Genomic DNA, 19881 nt, shown 5'->3' on the forward strand with positions numbered 1-19881 from the left:
CTCAAAATTTGGCTAAAAAAACACATGTTCCTCACATTTCTGTGGCAGAAAGTTCTGGAATCTGAGAGGAGCCACAAATTTCCTTCCACCCAGCGTTCCCCCACGTCTCCCGATAAAAATGATACCTCACTTGTGTGGGTAGGCCTAGCGCCCGCGACAGGATATGCCCCAAAACACAACGTGGACACATCACAGAAAACAGAGCTGTTTTTAGCAAAGTGACTACCTGGAGATTTTGGCCTCTAGCTCAGCCGCCACCTAGGGAAACCTACCAAACCTGTACATTTCTGAAAACTAGAGACCTAGGGGAATCCAAGGAGGGGTGACTTGTGTGGCTCGGAGCAGGTTCTGTTACCCAGAATCCTTTGCAAACCTCAAAATTTGGCTAAAAAAACACATGTCCCTCACATTTCTGTGGCAGAAAGTTCTGGAATCTGAGAGGAGCTACAAATTTCCTTCCACCCAGCGTTCCCCCAAGTCTCCCGATAAAAATGATACCTCACTTGCGTGGGTAGGCCTAGCGCCGGCGACAGGAAACACCCCAAAGCGCAACGTGGACACATCCTAAATTTTGGAAAAAAACAGAGGTGTTTTTTGCGAAGTGCCTACCTGTAGATTTTGGCCTCTAGCTCAGCCGGCACCTAGGGAAACCTACCAAACCTGTGCATTTCTGTAAACTAGAGACCTAGGGGAATCCAAGGAGGGGTGACTTGTGTGGCTCGGACCAGGTTCTGTTACCCAGAATCCTTTGCAAACCTCAAAATTTGGCTAAAAATACACATGTTACTCACATTTCTGTGGCAGAAAGTTCTGGAATCTGAGAGGAGCCACAAATTTCCTTCTACCCAGCGTTCCCCCAAGTCTCCCGATAAAAATGATACCTCACTTGTGTGGGTAGGACTAGCGCCCACGAAAGGAAAGGGCCCAAAACACAACGTGGACACATCACATTTTTTTATAAAAAGCAGTGCCTACCTGTGGATTTTGGCCTGTAGCTCAGCCGACACCTGAGGAAACCTAGCAAACCAGTGCTTTTTTGAAAACTAGAAACCCAGGGGAATCCAAGATGGGGTGACTTGCGGGGCTCTGACCAGGTTATGTTACCCAGAATCCTTTGCAAACATCAAAATTTGGCCCAAAAAACACTTTTTCCTCACATTTCGGTGACAGAAAGTTCTGGAATCTGAGAGGAGCCACAAATTTCCTTCCACCCAGCGTTCCCCTAAGTCTCTCGATAAAAATGGTACATCACTTCTGTGGGTAGGCCTAGTGCCCACAAAAGGAAATGGCCCAAAACACAACGTGGACACAACATATTTTTTCACAGAAAACAGAGGTGTTTTTTGCAAGGTGCCTACCTGTGGTGTTTGGCCTGTAGCTCAGCCGGGGGGGGGGGCAGAAATGCCCTAAAATAAATTTGCCCCCCCAACCCCCACCCTCCCCCGCCGGGAGCGACCCTTGCCTACGGGGTCGCTCCACCTGCGTGACATTGGCACCAAAAAACAAATCCCCGGTGCCTAGTGGTTTCTGCCCCCTTGGGGGCAGGTTGACCTAAACTCAGCCAATCTGCCCCCAAGGGGGGCAGAAATGGCCTAAATACAATTTGTCCCCCAGGGGAGCGACTTTTGCCTGATGGGTCGCTCCCCATCTCTAAAAAAAAAAAACAAAGAAAAAAAAAAAGAAAAAAAAGAAAAATTCCCCTGGCGCCTAGAGGTTTCTGCCCCCCCCCGGGGGCAGTTCGGCCTAATAATAGGCCGATCTGTCCCCCGGGGGGGCAGAAATGGCCTAAAATAAATTTGCCCCCCAACCCCCACCACCCCCCCGGGAGCGACCCTTGCCTACGGGGTCGCTCCCCCTGCGTGACATTGGCGCCAAAAAACAAATCCCCGGTGCCTTGAGGTTTCTGCCCCCTTGGGGGCAGATTGACCTAAAATTGGCCAATCTGCCCCCAGGGGGGCAGAAATGGTCTAAATACAATTTGCCCCCCCAGGGGAGCGACCCTTGCCTGATGGGTCGCTCCCCATCTCTAAAAAAAGAAACAACAAAAAAAAAAAACACAAAAAAAAAATTGCCCTGGCGCCTAGAGTGTTCTGCCCCCCCCCCGGGGGCAGTTCGGCCTAATAATAGGCCGATCTGTCCCCCGGGGGGGCAGAAATGGCCTAAAATAAATTTGCCCCCCCACCCCCCACCCGGGAGCGACCCTTGCCTACGGGGTCGCTCCCCCTGCGTGACATTGGCGCCAAAAAACAAATCCCCGGTGCCTAGTGGTTTCTGCCCCCTTGGGGGCAGATTGACCTAAAATCGGCCAATCTGCCCCCAGGGGGGCAGAAATGGTCTAAATACAATTTGCCCCCCAGGGGAGCGACCCTTGCCTGATGGGTCGCTCCCCATCTCTAAAAAAAAAAAAAGAACAAAAAAAAAAAACACAAAAAAAAAATTTGCCCTGGCGCCTAGAGGTTTCTTCCCCCCCTGGGGGCAGATCGGCCTAATAATAGGCCGATCTGCCCCCAGGGGGGGCAGAAAAGGCCTTCCCAAAAAATTGCCCCCCCTGGGAGCGACCCTTGCCAAAGGGGTCGCTTTGTTGCGTGACATTCGCGCGCAAAAACAAACTCCCTGGTGTCTAATGGTTTCTGCCCCCCTTGGGGGCAGATTGGCCTTATCAGAATAGGCCAATCTGCCCCCAAGGGGGGCAGAAATGGCCTAAATATATATTGCCCCGTAGGGGAGCGACCCTTGCCTAAGGAATCGCTCCCCACCTAAAAAAAAAGAATTCATCACAAAAAAACAAAAAACAAAAAAATGGTCCCTGGTGCCTAGAGGTTTCTGCCCCCCCTGGGGGCAGATCGGCCTAATAATAGGCCAATCTGCCCCCAGGGGGGGCAGAAAAGGCCTTCCTAAAAAAATGCCCCCCTGGGAGCGACCCTTGCCCAAGGGGTCGCTCCCTTTTGCCAATTTCAAGAAAAAAAAAAAAATCCCTGGTGTCTAGTGGGGTTTCAAAAGCCGGATTGCAAGCAATCCAGCTTTTGAAACCTGTGAGAGACTTCAAAGGGAAGGAAATACATTTCCTTCCCTTTGAAGCCTCTCGGGGCCTCCCCCATGGGATTGAAAAAGAAATGCAAAAGCATTTCTTTTTCAATCGCGCTGGAAGCTCTGCTTCCAGCGCGATGGGGGAGACCCTGTGACTAATCAGCGCGCGCTCGCGCGCTGACGTCACAGGGGGGGTTGGGGGGGGTCGGGGGTGGGAGGGGAAGGGCTTCCCCTTCCATCCCTGACTTGGGGGGGTGGGGGGGAACCCCACAGAGGGAGCGAGAGCGCTCCCTCTGGGCTGTGTGCCGAGGACGTAGTGGTTACGTCCTCGGCACAGCAGCACTGTGCCGCAGGACGTAACCACTACGTCCGTGGCACAGAAGGGGTTAAAGGGACTCTCACCTCACTCCTGAAGCATGAGACCCCACCACTCTGCACCTGACGCCCCAGGCCCGTGTCCAGAGAAACCAACACCACAGAGAGGACCCCTAGGTGACTCCCACGACATGTCCACCCTGAGATGACCTCCCTGCACCCCCCCTGATGGCACCTGCAGAGAGAATCCAGAGGACCCCTCTGACCGTGACTGCCCGGTAACAAAGAATCCGATGCCTGGAAGAAGCACTGCACCCGCAGCCCCCAGACCCGAGAGGAACCAACTACCGGTGCAGGAGTGACGAGCAGGCGGTCCTCATCTTTGCCCAGTCGGTGGCTGGCCCAAGAAGCCCCCCTGTGCCCTGCCTGCATCGCCAGAGTGACCCCCGGGTCTCTCCATTGATTTCAATCACAAACCTGACACTGTTTGTACACTGCACCCGGCCGCCCCTGTGCTGGTGAGGGTGTATTTTGTGTGCATGTTTGAAACCCCCCCCAGTGCTCTACAAAAAACCCTGGTCTGCTCCCCGAGGATGCAGGTAAGGTACTTACCTGCTAGCAGAGTGGAACCGGAGCACCCCTAGTCTCCATAGGCGCCTATGTTATTTGGGCCCCTATTTGACCTCTGCATCTGACCGGCCTTGTGCTGCTGGTGCTGGGTGTTTGGGGTTGACTTGAACCCCCATCGGTGGGCTGCCTATGCCCTGGAGACTGAACTTGTAAGTGCTTTACTTACCTGACAAACTAACCTTTACTTACCTGCCCCAGGAACTGTTGAATTTGGCAGTGTCCACTTTTAAAATTACTTACTGCCATTTTATGGTAAACTGTGTACATGACTGTTTTGATTCAAAGTTCTGCATTTACCTACGCCAAGTACTGTACAATTTATGTACTTACTTGATATCTGAATGTTGTGGTTCTAAAATAAATTAAGAAAATAATATTTTTCTATATAAAAACCTATTGCCCTGGAGTTGTCTTTGAGTGTATGTTCCCATTTATTGCCTATGTGTGTACAACAAATTCAGTAATATCATTACTGGCTGAGTATGGAAGTATATCCGGCCTAGTGGTAAATTGGGAAAAGTCGTGCGTGTTCCCGTTGGTCAAGTGGCCACTGGGAAGACAGGAAATGGCTTCGCTGGGGCGCCTGAAATGGTGCTTCGAAACATTTAAATACCTCAGGGTACACATATATCACAACACAGAAGACCTCAGAGACGGTAATTTGGGGAGAGCGCTGGCCTCCATGAAGGGCTCACTACGCTTTTGGACCAAGCTGCCACTATCACCGCCCAGCAGGGTGGCGGTCACAAACATGCTGATATTGTCTAGGCTGTTATATTATTTTGCGGCCTTGCCAATCAACATTCCCAGAAGCTTTTTCAGTAACCTGAATGCAACGTTACTACAGCTCATATGGGTTGGGGGCAGAGCACGAGTGGCACTAACTACACTGCAACGTCCGGTGGACGCGGGCGGATTGGGAGCTCCCAACTTTGAACTGTACTATGCGGCAGCACAGTTGCAGTGGCTGCAGCTTTGGTTCCACATACCAGCGTCAGCCGAGTCTGTATGGCTGCAGTCCCGGCTAAAAGGAATCCCATTGTTAACGTGGCTATCAAACAAACACCCCAAAAGCGAATCTGCCAATCCGCTGCTCGCAGCGGCACATGCTTGCTGGGGGAAATATGTTCAGAAGGGGTGCAGGACACTCCCATACACCCCGCGCATCCCGCTGGACCGTCTCCCGGGGTGGCATGCGGCTGCGTCGCACCCACCGTTGGTGTGGTCGGAGGCGGGCATACAGTCAGTGGGTGATTGTTTTGAAGACGGTAAACTAATGTCGTTTGAAGCCATGCAGGCTCTCACTGCAGTGAACCCCGGACAATTCTTGGCTTACCACGCTATATGCCACGCAATCAAAAAAACATGGGGGGCAGGAGCCCTAGAACCAGAGACTTCTCCCATAATACACCACATACTACAGGATGATGCCCAAACAAAAGTAATTTCAACCCTATACAAGATCCTTAGCAAGCCCCCAGAGCCTTACTTGGAGAGGGCCAGGGAGAGGTTGAACACTGTCCTCCCTGACCCGATCCCTCCAGAAGACTGGCCGAAAGCTTTATATCATGCCCGGGGAGTGTAGAGAAACCCCAGGTTTCGATACACCCAGTTTAATTTTATACACCAAACGTATTTGTCCCCAGCCAGGATAAAGCGAATGTTTCCCGAAACGGAGCAGGCATGCCCCAGATGTAAAGCACCAGTGGCACACTTTTATCATATGGTCTGGGAGTGCCCCCGGGTACAAATAGTATGGAACTGGGTGGTGGAGGAGGTCTCGGACATGACAGGTCTCGTGTTGGCAGTAGATCTAGGTCCTGCTTATTGGGGTTGAGGTTAAGAGAAAAAAAACACAGGCATCTACACAAATTCGTAGACCTAGCCTGCGTAATGTATAAAAGACTGATAGCAATGCACTGGAAAGCGCCTAATGCCCCTGATCAGAAATCCTGGCATACCCTTACACTGCGCTGGGCCCGCACAGAACATCAGGTACTGAAAAAACTGGCACGTGGCGGTCAACAGCACACAGGGTGCGACGCCTGGGAAACATTGGTAACCAAACTCGAGGCTAAAAACGATGATAAACCTCCATGAAGAGGGGAATATATTAAATAAAATGCATTCAGTAGAAACCTACCCAGACATACCATGTCAGGGCGACACTCTGTAACTCACTGACAGGGCGTAAGCTCCCACACCCCCCACCCACGTGACTATTACTGGCTCGTTCACTAGAACATGTGCACTAAACAACGAATAGGGCAAACATTCAAGCGTGGCCATCGCCTTTTCTCACTGTACCCATAGCAGAGTACTACCAGCCACTGCAAAGGTTAGGTTCAGCAGTAGCAGGACCACCCTAGCAAGCGCATGTGGGGCCCTTCAGCGCGGCGGCACACGCTCAAGAACCTAGCCAATTCAGCAGGAAGTAATATTGAAGGTTATAAATGGATTTGTGTGTGTGCAAATAGGGGGGTTTAGTTGTTTGAACGTAACCTAATCAGATAAAGATGATCCTGTAGCAGACATGTTAAAAGGTTGCATTATGTATCTGTATTATAAAACCAATACAAATATTTAAAAAAAAAAATGTGTGTACAACAAATGCTTAACACTACCCGCTGATAAGCCTAACTGCTTGACCACACTATCATAAATAGAGCATTAGTATTATCTATTATTGCCACTATCAACCTCTAAGGGGAACCCCTGGACTCTGTGCACACTATCTCTCACTTTGAGATAGTAGATACAGAGCCAGCTTTCTACATAAGTCCTTTCCCTTTAAATACGCATCTTCTACTGTATCAAAAATCATAGCCAAAGGCCTTAGCACATCAAGCAGTTTATCCTGAACCTGCTTCATGGACTTTTCTAATCCTTTCCTTGGATCTTAACCCAACTTAAAAAGTAATCATCTCTGGGTCCTAATTTGGTGTTAAACACACCTCATCATCAGTGACGGGTCTAGAACACTCCGCCCTCATCACATTCCTTTCATCTTTTTCCAAAGGCTTACGTAACCTTGCTTTAATGTAATTGGCAACATGGTCTAAAGGCCACCATTCCTTTCCTCTTGGATGTCTTGTATCCTTAGGCTCAAATAACTTTTCACCCAATGGGTCAATTATATCCTCACTATTCTTAGCTCTAAGAGTTCCACTCAACTCTTTCTCAAGACCATTTTTATACTCCAGGTCTGGAACATATTTATCTAAATTGTCATCTATGTTATTTTCAAATTCCTCATTTATATATTCCCTTTCAGCGTCAAGCTGACTCTCCTTTGTACCGCTCAGGGAACCTTTCATTCTCGAGCCGCTTTGGACTCCAAATCTTTCCTGTATCTCCTGTAAATGTTTCCTTTTTGCTAAACATTTCCCCCCTGGACCCTTATGAAGGTCTTCATCCTCAGAAAAAGAGAAAAAACCCTCCTCATCATGTCCTTTTCTTTTACCTAAAGCCTGTTTTACTGATTCCTGTACTACTGCTTTTAATTCCTCTGATACGATTTTCCTAATAAAATCCTCTTGATTTCATTCTTTTTCCTTATTTACCTCAGACATCCTTACTACTTTGTTTATAATTTACTTATTACATATATATTTCTTTTGTTAAAAATGCATGCTGTCTCAAAACCTCTTCGTTCTCACTATTCACCTAACTCGTCTCATAAAAACACTGCCTTGTAACGAACCACCTCAATGGTGACTCGTTACCTTGGAAAACTAACTACTACAGCAACCCACTTTAAATAAAAGCAGAATTGCTCACAACAAGCTCAAACTCCTTTAAAAAACAATCTAAACACCTTCCTGCTCTGAGCCTGTGCACGCGCTGATATGTCAGCGCGCTCCTGTTCAGAGGAAATGAAAGCCTAAACGTTCATTCCTCTAAACCACCAGAGCAGGCATACATGTGGACAACTGTCAACGCCTGCTGATCTCTATGCTCGAGCGCACTGAACTCTCCCGACACTAGCGTTTCACCTCACGTCGCACATGTAATGCACGACATAGCGCCACAAAAGTAAGGCAGCTCTCCTTTTCCATTTTTAAAAGAGCCAAAACTAAATTTGCAATTCTAAATAGAACAGTCAATATAAAAAAAGCCCTGAAACCTATAATTCCTCAAAATTGTACATTTACATTTTAAAACTACACTTGTTTTCAGTTTAAAAATAAATAAATGTTCCATCATTTAAAAAGAAAACACACTGTGTCTAAAGTCAGTTCCACCCATAAATTGGGTAAAGCTTACAACAATAGTATCATACATCTCCCATATGACATAAACCACAGCAATAAAAAAACATATACTTATCTGCTCAGAAGCAGCAAACAAAAGAGGCACAAAATGGAGGACACACAGTTTATATGGAGCTGAGCATTCTGTTAACTCTTATGATGTTGTTAATGTTCTATTAGATACTTAAATAGGTTTGCTGCTCAGAAGGAGTAAATAAAAGTTAATGCATAATGCTACCCTCCTGTCTTGACATAAAGTCCAGAGTTGCAACATCCAACATGCAGTGTAGTGTTCAGAGAAGAGTGCCCATCCATCCATTTGTTGAAAGGCTGTGGAACACAACTAAGCATGCGTGTGTGCCACAGGGGCACAGAGATTAGAGCGCCTTCATCCACTTTCCCATGGCACAGCCATCACTGAGATGCATCTAAAAACATTTTATGCATTCAAATCAGTTTTCCATTAGCATTCTTGGCACATCAAGGAAGGTACTAGGCATGGCAACCACCTTGATCATTCCTGTCATGATTACACAGAATGGGTTTCCAATTAAATTTATGCGAGCAATTATGGAAGAAGAATTGTAAAAGTGCTTACTGAACTCGTAGGAGTCACCAAATAGCCCCAAAATAATACAGTGCCACCTCCTCCAGGCGTCTTACAGGAGTGAAGGATGCAGCCAAAATAAATAATGGATGTTGTAATTTCTGTCACAATTCAATGAACGGAGAGGATGAAATCAGATAAATAAAAAATATGGTCTCTGTCACCATTCAATAGCCTGCTGCCAACATTTCCACAGCCAGATCCACATAAGCCATCGAAGAACAGCCCCATCTTGGGGAGTTGGATGGGCTGGGGATCCAGAGTTGCAACATGCAGTGTAGTGTTGAACACAACTAAGTATGTGTGTGGGCCACAATGGCACAGAGATTAGAGCGCCTTCGTCCCCTTTCCCAGGGCACAGACATCACTGAAGAGTATGCAGTGCCATGATCTGGTCAGCACTACAAATAGCATTAGCCAGTGGTGGAACTAGGCTTCTGTTCCCATCTCCGTCGCAAATTTAAAACATGTTGTAAAAAGGCAAGAGGAACGGTAACTGTTTATTCATCAAAAAGGAGCACTAACAATTGACCCATTAGAGTTCAACCCTCAGAGGATCTTCATAACAATATTAGAGCGCATTGGTGGGCACGAGCCATTCACACAAAAGTGAAGAAGGACAAACAAGGGAAGATATCAAGAGACATTATACACACGCTAAAGCAGACTGTGAAATAAATCATACAAACAGGCTAAAATGTATAGATATCAAATACGTTTCCCCCACCTCGAAATGAGACGAGGTGAGGGATCAACTGCAAGTGGTATGGACAGGGAAGTCAGTGTATTTTGTCAGACTTCTCTTGTCTACCTCAAACAAAATGTCTCCCTAGTCGTGTAACAGTCATTCAGAAGCAACAATAAATTCGAAGACTGCATGTGAAAAACTGTCTCACAAAGCAGGAATTGAGGTAATCTTGGTAAACTCAAAACAAATACTGTTTTACTTTTGCTTCTGTTTCCTTCTCTTGTTACTGGGAGAGGGATCAAAATCTTAGGATAAGCTGTGAATCAGGGTCTTCTTGCTGATATGGTTTGATAATCATGTATCCTGCTTCATCATGATACAATGTCTTCCATTGTGCTCCACAAATAGGCAGATGTTATAGGAGTCATCATTATTACCTACATTGAACAATAACAGTTCTGTATACTTTGTGATTCCTTAGAACGTGATCTGGGTTCTGCAAAATAGATCCGTATACCTGATCTTAGGGACTGAACTCTGCTGCCCTATTTCCAAATCACATCAGTTGATTTGGTACATCATGAAATACTTCTTACGACTGCCATGTGTCAGCATTGTGTGATAATTCTTAGCTTCCAGTTATTTTTTCTGCATTCTGTGATGCATCAGGATCCTTGTTTCTGATGTCCCACAAAATGAACTCTACTATAGGGACAATACATTTGGATTAGCATGTCAGGGACTTGGGAGACCTTACCTAAATACCAGCCCTCCTCTGTTCAAAATTATAACACTTTTCTCACTTAACACAGAGTAACCAGCAATCATCACAGGTCATTGTAAAAGGCACATACCTCAATCTTGGGTCAATTATAACAGACAAACATATAGGGGGTCATTACGACCCTGGCGGCCGGCGGTAAATTGGCGGTATCACCGCCAACAGGCTGGCGGTGTTCCGCCAGCTATTATGACCGTGGCGCAATAGCCACGGCCATACCGCCGGCCCCTCCACTATACCGCCAGGCTTCCGCCTGGTGGACATAATCCCCAGGGCAGCGGTGCAAGCACCGCTGCCCTGGGGATTATGAGTCCCCGACCGCCAGCCTGTCAGTGGCGGTAAAGACCGCCATTGAAAGGCTGCCGGAAAGGGGACTTGGGGTGCCCCTGGGGGCCCCTGCACTGCCCATGCATTTGGCATGGGCAGTGCAGGGGCCCCCAGGCATAGACCCATCGCGCATTTCACTGCCCGAATTTCGGGCAGTGAAATGTGCGACGGGTGCTACTGCACCCGTTGCACATCAGCATTGCCGCCGGCTCTATTACGAGCCGGCAGCAATGTTGATGTGACTTTTCCGCTGGCCCAGCGGAAAAGTCATAATAGGGAGCCAGGAATACCACCGTCAATGGCGGTATTGTGACTCCCGCAGCCTCGGCGGTCTTTTTAAAAGACCGCCGAGGTTGTAATGACCCCCATAGTTTTTACCAGCCAATTAGTGACTGGCATACCTGCACGGAGACATTCTCATCCAAGCTGCCCTACAACTCATATGATCTTGGCCATACATTTAAGTCCCCTCCCATCACTATTGTATAAATAATGTTCTATCCATATAAAGAGGCTAATTTAGAGCATTGAACGTTCACTGTGCCATTACTTGAAATAACTTTTCATTAGCTCTTCGATTCCAAAGGGATCATCTTAAATGTAGAAAAATGCTAAAAACGTTTTTTCACATCTTCAGACTTAGAGGTTAATTTATATCTTGGCAGACGGAACATTTACCAATGCCATGCAGAGTACTTTACTCCCACCATGGCAAGGGTACTCCGCCTGCCGTATTTATAGACGTCCGTTGCCCCAGCGGACATCTCTTCCATTTCCAGGAACTGCCATTTTGGTGGTTCCTGGAAAGACACTATAAGTTTGATGGACGGAGCTGTCCGTCAAGCTTGCAAATTTTTTTACTCAAAGGAAATCCCAAGGTGGGATTTTCTTTTAGCAAACTGAAAATATCAATGACCCCCCTTGCCATGGGCAGCATTTACCCATGCCCTGATGGTCCTTTACAAGTTTTAACTGCCCCTTATTGCCACGTTTTTCATGGCAGTGATGGGCAGTGAAAACTGGTCATGTGTCTGTCCACTCTAAATTGGGCATGCAGACTCACGGCCGAACTCCAATGGCTCATACTTCATTGGGCCATCGGAGGTATGTATAGGCTGCAGAGACAAAGCAATTTCTGCTGTCTACTCACTGAAAATATTCCTACATCTGAATACATGCACCTACAGGGTGACAAGAAGAGTACTTTGTTGCAGTTACGTCAGAGTACTCTTTCCACCAACATATATATCAGGCACTTATTGTCCGTTTTCAAGCTTCCCGCATTAGATGACCAAGGCCAAAAGACTCTTTTAGAATGCCTATTTGATAAATACCTAAACAATAAAAAAATAAAATCAAGCATTGTGCAGTTAATTCTTCAGAACACAAGCCATCCTGACAGTCACTGTTCACATTTTATTTTCTTTCTTAGGACCGACTGTGGAGAAAATCAACAGCACCTCAATACAACGGAACTTGCCTTGGGACAGACCTGAACCGTAATTTTGATATCATGTGGGGCAGTATGTTGAAATCCTAAAACATTCAAGAAAACAAAATGTATTTCCTGTGAATGGGTTGTTTGTGAGAATACTGAGGACAAAATATCGACCTGCCGAAATATTGTCTGTTCAAAATATCGATCGCCACAATATGGAATATTGTGAACATAAGTATTTATAAGAAAGTACAGATTTGCTATTCTTAACTCTACATCTACGTACCTTGACTAGTTATAGTAAATATATACTTACCTGCAGGATATTGCGGTACTCGATATTTTGGACACATATTTCGACAGGTAGATATTAAAATATGAATGTTCTGGTAGAATATCCTATAAGTGACCCTTGACACAATTACATTTAAGTAACTACAGCAATCTATGTCATTCTACTTACTGTTTTTCAGAACACTACTAGACACTGTGAGTAATTGGTAATATATAGTGATGTTTTCAGTCTATATGTCTAGTAGTGATCTGGAGGGGGCTACTCATATTTCAACTTCAGTGGTATGAGACTACCAGTGCCATTAGGCTGTGGCCCTATGCCAAATTTCACATGTACACAAAGGGAACTTCCAAAGGTAATAATTTATGGAAATTATGACAACTTGTTTTAACAGTACTTTGGGTAGGTGTATTCATTTCTACCATACTTTAGATTTGATCAAGCATTCTCTTTACATAGCGTTCTGTTTTGTATTTATATTATATGTATGCAGACTCCAGACAAGATACAGCGTTACAGTCTATAAATTATATGTTTTGGCAAATTCACCTCAGTAAACTATTTCTTTCCTAATTCGAGGGATTGTTGTTAAACAATTGATTGTGTTTTTAGATACAGGATACTCTGTCAGGTTGGTACTCGGGTGTCGTCTCCCTAATTGAGCCTATCCCTACTACTAGTTAGAAGTGGAATGAGCACGGCCCCCATCCAGTAGCTGGTTTATTTTGATATCTAAATGAATGATTATCTTAACATGGCATCTTGTTTGTTACAGACTTACGCCAGCACAACGGTCACACATTTGGTTCTTATAAATCTTTACTTCTCAGGAGAGTTATGATTTTTTGTGGTGAAGGTGATTCTGTAAGGTTTACCATTCTGACTTATTAATATTTACTTGTACAAGTAAGTGGACCATTATTTGAATCCATTATTCACCTTCCTGCTTCATTGTCTACCCACATTCATGTCAATAATCTGACGCCAGAGGTAGAAGGACTGGCTGAATTTTAAATACAACACTATCCTAACCTATAATGGGAGGGTACACGAACAAATTGGGCACAAATGTTTTAGAAGATATTTCCCTCTAGCAGGGCATGAAGGTTACTGCTATCAATGACACTTCATCTCATTGAGTTTGCTAGCTTTTTATGGACAGAACAACTCCAGGTCCTATCTAATGAATACTGTTCTGTGAAACCGTTCTCCTGACCAAAAGTTTACCCTAGTTACAGTCCTCCTTCTCACCATAAATGTTGATCACGTCCAAAAATTCCTCCACCTACAGTCAAAGAGATATTGGCCCTCATTCTGACCTTGGCGGGCGGCGGAGGCCGCCCGCCAAAGTCCCGCCGTCAGGTTACCGTTCCGCGGTCCAAAGACCGCGGCGGTAATTCTGACTTTCCCGCTGGGCTGGCGGGCGGTCGCCTTCAGACCGCCCGCCAGCCCAGCGGGAAAGAGGCTTCCACGATGAAGCCGGCTCGGAATCGAGCCGGCGGGGTGGAAGCTGTGCGACGGGTGCAGTTGCACCCGTCGCGTATTTCACTGTCTGCGCAGCAGACAGTGAAATACATGTAGGGGCCCTCTTACGGGGGCCCCTGCAATGCCCATGCCAGTGGCATGGGCACTGCAGGGGCCCCAGGGGCCCCGCGACCCCCCCTACCGCCATCCGGATCTCGGCGGTCCGACCGCCGGGATCTGGATGGCGGTAGGGGGGGTCGGAATCCCCGCGGCGGTGCAGCAAGCTGCGCCGCCGCGGAGGATTCAATGGGGCCGCGGTACACTGGCGGGACCCCGCCAGTGGTGCCGGTCCGACCGCGGCTTTACCGCCGCGGTCGGAATCCCCATTGGAGCACCGCCGGCCTGTCGGCGGTGCTCCCGCGGTCCTCCGCCCTGGCGGTCAAAGACCGCCAGGGTCAGAATGACCACCATTGTCTTTACTAGATTTGATGGCTTCCTACATGCTTATTGTACATGGCTGCACACGTGGATCTTTATGGAATACCTTTGCTATCAATGGACCCGGATGTCTGAGCATTCTTACAAACTATTTAAAAGGTAAGGGAATGTGGTGTGTGGAGGAGATTGTGCACCACATCAGTATGCTGTAATGTCATTTTTCCCATTGACCTCTTTAAAATAGGTTCTCCATATAACTGCCAACACCACAAAATTTTTGTATCTGAATGATCATCTTTATTGTTGCTTATGAGCAGTTGGTAACTGGTAACAAAGGCTAACCATCTCTACCACAGTCATCTTAGTCCCATTTTGGCTGACTTCAGAAGAAATACATGATGCCAGTAGCTCAATTCTAGTCTTCTACTCTTGATACAGACATTGGGATAGATGCCTCTTTGATGAGTTGCAGTACCCACAAGCAGTGTATCCAGGGACTGTGGATATCAAAGGATAAGTGAAGCCACACAATATGCTAGAACAATGGAATACATATCTACCACCATAATGTCTCCTCTATTTCACTTCTCACTGACAGCACCAAAGACACCAGCACCACTGAAGAAATGTAGTCCTTGAAGAAGTAGGCAAGAGTGAGGTCCTGTTCCTCTGCAGAGATGCTGTATGGATGTGGCACAGTCCGATCCTCAGAAACGTTCAGACAAATGCAATAGATCTTCCAGGTGTTCACATTGTTGAGAAATTAGAGAACTATGGCAGGAAAATGTATGTATTTTTAAATGACAAGATCATCACAGAAATATGCCACCAATAGAAAATACTTCACATGAACTTGTTCATGAAAAAAAGAATTGCAAAATAGAAAGACTTCACATTAAGATTTCTAGAACAGTTTTTAAAGAGGGTTATCCTTTGATTAGATGACCTGTTGTTTATCTATATATGTTTTCTTCATTCCTTTCATCCTGATGCCCTCGGGAAAGTGTAACACTCCATGATCTCTTTGCCTCAGAATGACCTTACTAATGGTTGGATGTGAATCTACTCCTGTCAGAGTGACTTCAAAGAAAACGCATGTATAAGCATGTTCTCTATTTTAGAATGTCTGGAAAGATTCCCCGTCGCAATTTACCAATACTTCACTGCTTTTTTGTCCCATATCTTGCGCAGTTGTGTAATAAAACTTAGGGCCCCCCGCAAAATACATAGAGAGCCCCCCACGCTCTGGACCAAGTCAGGGGCTCTCATCCAGGGGCCTATTGCCCATGCACAGTGCCAGTGGGGGCCCTGTGGAGCTCGGGGTATTGGTACACCACTGATTTTGTATGGTGCCTTTGGCTGGCCCTAGTTTTTGCTTGATGGAGCTTTTTCAACTCATACTTATAATGTTAAAGGCTATGCTACAAGTGCAGTCTGCTGTTGACTTAGCAGTCACGTTTAGTTAGTGGTGTTGTATACACCCTTTGAAAGGTTTAGCATGTGGATCTTGGGGGAGAAGGCAAAGTAGAAAGTACATCAACGACAGACAAAGAGATCATACTTCCTTAATTGATTTATTTAGCAAAATCTTGTTTGCAATTCACACCTATCAAAGATTATTTTGTTTACTTGGTAGCTTTTGAGTCGAGCAAAAAAAGCCCTTCTTAGACATAATTCTTGAGTATTCAAGTGATCAAAGATTTTCTCGCTAGTAGAAAAGTCTTCTTCTCCATCGGAACGTAATTTTGCCCTGTGCAAATGAATGCATCCTACTTTTGAACTAATGAGCAAATCAGCTCTTCAAAATCAGTCTTGACAAATAGCTTTTCGGATGGCCTTTTTATTGCCCAGGAAAGATCTTATGAGCCTTCAGTGTCCCATTTTTCTTGAGCAATGTTTGTTCTGGCCAAAAGTAATTTGTCTTATCAGTGAAAACAATTGTCTTCTAGTTTTCCTTCCAATTCCACTTCTTGTGTTGTAACACCTCTTATACAAAGAGGTGCAAAAAGAAGTATATAATCTGGATAAAATGCCTAAGATATTATCTAGACAAAATATTCAGAAATGTAAAATAGCTAGTTATCCCTTACTAGGCAATATATTGATCAGTGATGAGTTTTATGTATCACATCATGCTTCCAGAAGGCCAAGAGACCCATGTTGGTATTCACTGAGGATCGTTTACAATAAATAACACAATTACTGCTACTCACATAGGAACTGCCCCAGTCAGGGAAATCTGCATTGCGGCTACAAGGAGATCAGCTTAGTCTTTTGCTAGTGATTAATCTTTTACTAGTCATCAGTGCCCCACTCTAGACATTTTTATAGCATTCTGTTCTATTCTATTCTATTCTATTCTATTTTAAAACATTTTAGGAAGGATCCCCTCCCCAATACATCATGATAATGGTTGTGATATTTAGATTAGGGTCCTTTCATTGAATTTGCCATAAAAAATAGATTTTCTTTTGATGGTTTACTGCATTTTGGTACACTAGAGAGCTTGGCTGCTTTGGAGTGGCACTGTTTTTTTCCCCCTCTGGTGCTGGTAATGTCTCACTAGAGTGGAACATTTAGAAGGAAATGCAAATTGTTGCCTTTTTGAGAGACTTCAGATTGGCTTTGAAAAGTGAGATTGTTTTTGGGATTAATGGTCCATAATCCCGTTTCTCAGAGGATTTGTTTTAAATTTATGAATTCAAGCAAGATAATGTGGATGGAGGACCAGGCCTAAAAGGAAGCAATTTTTACTCCTTTAACAGTAATTGGAAGACCATTGGAAATGGAGACAACAGAAAAATGGTCACAGCAGGTTTGCAGGAATTATTACAATGGTGGGTGAATGGAAAAACCTAATGGAAGCGCTTCCTGTTTAGCAACAAAACTTCAAGTAACCATCTCAAAAGTATCTTTCCAGAAATGGTAATGTCAATAATGTGGTGCACTTGAGCTCCACTCAAAAAACATTGGACATAAAGGTGTTAGAACTGTGAGCAATTTGAAAATTGCCCTATCAATGATTACCAAAGAATTACTACGGCCATTGATGTATCATGTCAAGAACTAGGATAAAATCAAGACGACATTCGTGTTCTGCATCAGATGAAAGATGTAAAATTTGGTCATGTCCTCGCATCAACACTTTGGGGGTCATTACGAGTTTGGCTGTACCAGGACCGTCATGTCGGCTGTGGCAGTCGAACTGCCAACAGGCTGGAGGAGAAGGCTGACAAATTATGACCATAGTGGTAATTCCAACAGAATGCAACCAAACCACCGACAGCACAGCCACTGCGGTCAGGCCGCCACAGATGACAGTAACCACCTGCAGGCCAGTGGAGACCATGTTTCCGCCGGACAGATTACAAGGTTGTACACTGCCAAGGTTTCCGCCGTGGTCGCACCACCACAGAAACCCAGGCGGAAACCAACTGTATAAAAGGAGACACTCACCTTCAGGAAGCCATACTTGTCCAGAGCCACCATGGAACCAGAACTACACGTCCTCCTGCTGCTCCAGCTCCCCCAATGACTTCAGAACCAGCGACAACGACAGCAACCACGAGTACACACACTTATGTCCACTGTTGTAAATAGTCAAAGTACCTACGCACACACAACATACCAATCGGGAACGGTTGGCGAGGGCAACACTCACACATAACTCCATACCGACACGCACACTCACACGCAGTCGCATGCACACATACACGGTACACGCCCTACGGCCATCACACACACACACATCTAAAACACATACAAACCCCCAGATGCACAGCACCGGTACAGTCACACACAACAACACACAACACCACCAAATGACACAACTACACCATAATCGCTACATCATCAAAACATTGTCAAGGACACACAATAGACAATACCCCCTGACAAATCATACATACAACACCCAGTACAACCACCAGGGAATGAACACACACAACCACACATCCAAAAACGGCAGCACACGACATACCACGCAAACCCGCTACACAACATACCTGACATACCATTCCACACACACACTCACGCACATAGTCCAGGCACACAAAGGCACACAATACTGCAACTAACATATGTCAACACAAACACCACATGATACCAGCACTACAACATGTACACAACATACACGTGGCCATCACACAACACACCCATCACTGATGGACAAATGCAATGCACACAACCACACATGCTGCCCAAACCAAATAGGTAGCACAACCACTACTGACAAACAAATGCACACACACAAACAATGTCAGCCAATACCAAAACTGCCCTAAGTGAAGAAATGCAGGACAAAGATATGAGGTAGAAAACAACAACACGTTGGTCCTAATATATATTATTATCAGTAAATAAATGTATATGCCCAAGGCCAGAAGCCAGTCTAAAAATAGTGTGTGTAACATGCACACAAAAAACATGTTAGTGCCCCCAACTTGACTCATGACTGCCATGTAACCTCCACAGGTAGGGGCATCAAGTGGACAGGCAGGTACCTCAGGGATTGGGTGGGGTGCAAGAGGGGGGAGTTTGGCCTTAGGATTGCGGGGGGGACGTTTGGGTTTAGGTTTGGAGAGGGGGGCTTAGGTCGAGGCTTTGGAGAGGCATGGACACTTTTGGGAGGGGTTGACTTCTTGGCAGGGGAGGGGAATGTGTACTAGCGGGGGCAGGGGAGGCCTTTGGGGTCAAAGGACTGGACTTGAGGAGGGACACAGAACGTTTAGTGGTATCACAGGGTGGGAGAGGAGTAGGGAAAAGGGAAAACTCTGAGAGGAAAGCTTTCTTTGACATATGGGGACGGTCATAGCAGAAGGGTTTGGGTGTGGAGGGAGATGGAGTGGTTGTAAGAGGTGTAGTTGTAGATGTCTTTGGTGCATGTGTGTGGGAGGTATCTTTGTGGGTGGTGGGTGTCTATTGGGTGGGTGAATGTGGGCGTTTATGTGTTTTGGAAGGAGGGGTGGAGGTGCTGGGAGATGCTGCAGTGGATGGGTGACTGTCTGTTGGAGTGGTGACTGCAGGTATGGTGGATGTTCTGCATGTAGTCATGTCTGTGGTTCTGGTGTCTCTGGATGTGGTGACTGGGCTGGATCTGTGAATGTTAGTGTGGTGTCTGCAGGTATGTCTGGTGTTGTGTCTGTGATGCAGGGGTGGTGGGGGTATCAGGGCAGATTGTGCCTGTTGAAGTGTTTGCAGGTTCGTGTTGCTTGTGTGCATGGCGGTGGTGTGTCCTGTGGTTCTTGTGTTTGTCAGAGCTACCCTTGGATGTTGAGGTGGATGCATGCTTGTCTGTCTGTGTACTTTGTCTGCATCTGGGAAGAGGGGTTTGAGATTGGAAAGAGAAAGGTGGAGGGGGGACGGAAGACATAGGGTGATTAGCTGCTGTCAGTGTGGAAGCCAGAGACTAAAAGGATCTAGTGCACAATGAATGACCTCCAGGAATGCATTACTCTTTTGCACTTGAGTTACAAGTCCCTGGATGGCATTCACAGTGGTCGACTGATCCACAGGGATTGACCTCACGAAGTCAGAAGCCTCCTCACTGAGGGCAACAGGACTGACAGGGGCAGGGGCAGAGGTGCCTGCAGCAAAGGAGATGCCTACCTTCTTGGGTG

At 46.1% G+C, this 19881-nt stretch overlaps 1 protein-coding gene across 1 annotated transcript in view; it reads left to right on the forward strand.

Annotated features, from left to right (window-relative positions):
• Positions 1 to 19881, forward strand: part of CPO (carboxypeptidase O) — a 234472-nt gene that overhangs the window by 122783 nt on the left and 91808 nt on the right. The window contains exon 5 of the mRNA XM_069221571.1: positions 12061 to 12151. Coding sequence (XP_069077672.1) covers positions 12061 to 12151 — 91 coding nt within the window. The remainder of the gene's footprint in view (positions 1 to 12060; positions 12152 to 19881) is intronic.

The sequence above is a fragment of the Pleurodeles waltl genome, chromosome 3_1 (assembly GCF_031143425.1).
Source record: "Pleurodeles waltl isolate 20211129_DDA chromosome 3_1, aPleWal1.hap1.20221129, whole genome shotgun sequence".
Taxonomy (NCBI): Eukaryota; Metazoa; Chordata; class Amphibia; order Caudata; family Salamandridae; genus Pleurodeles; species Pleurodeles waltl.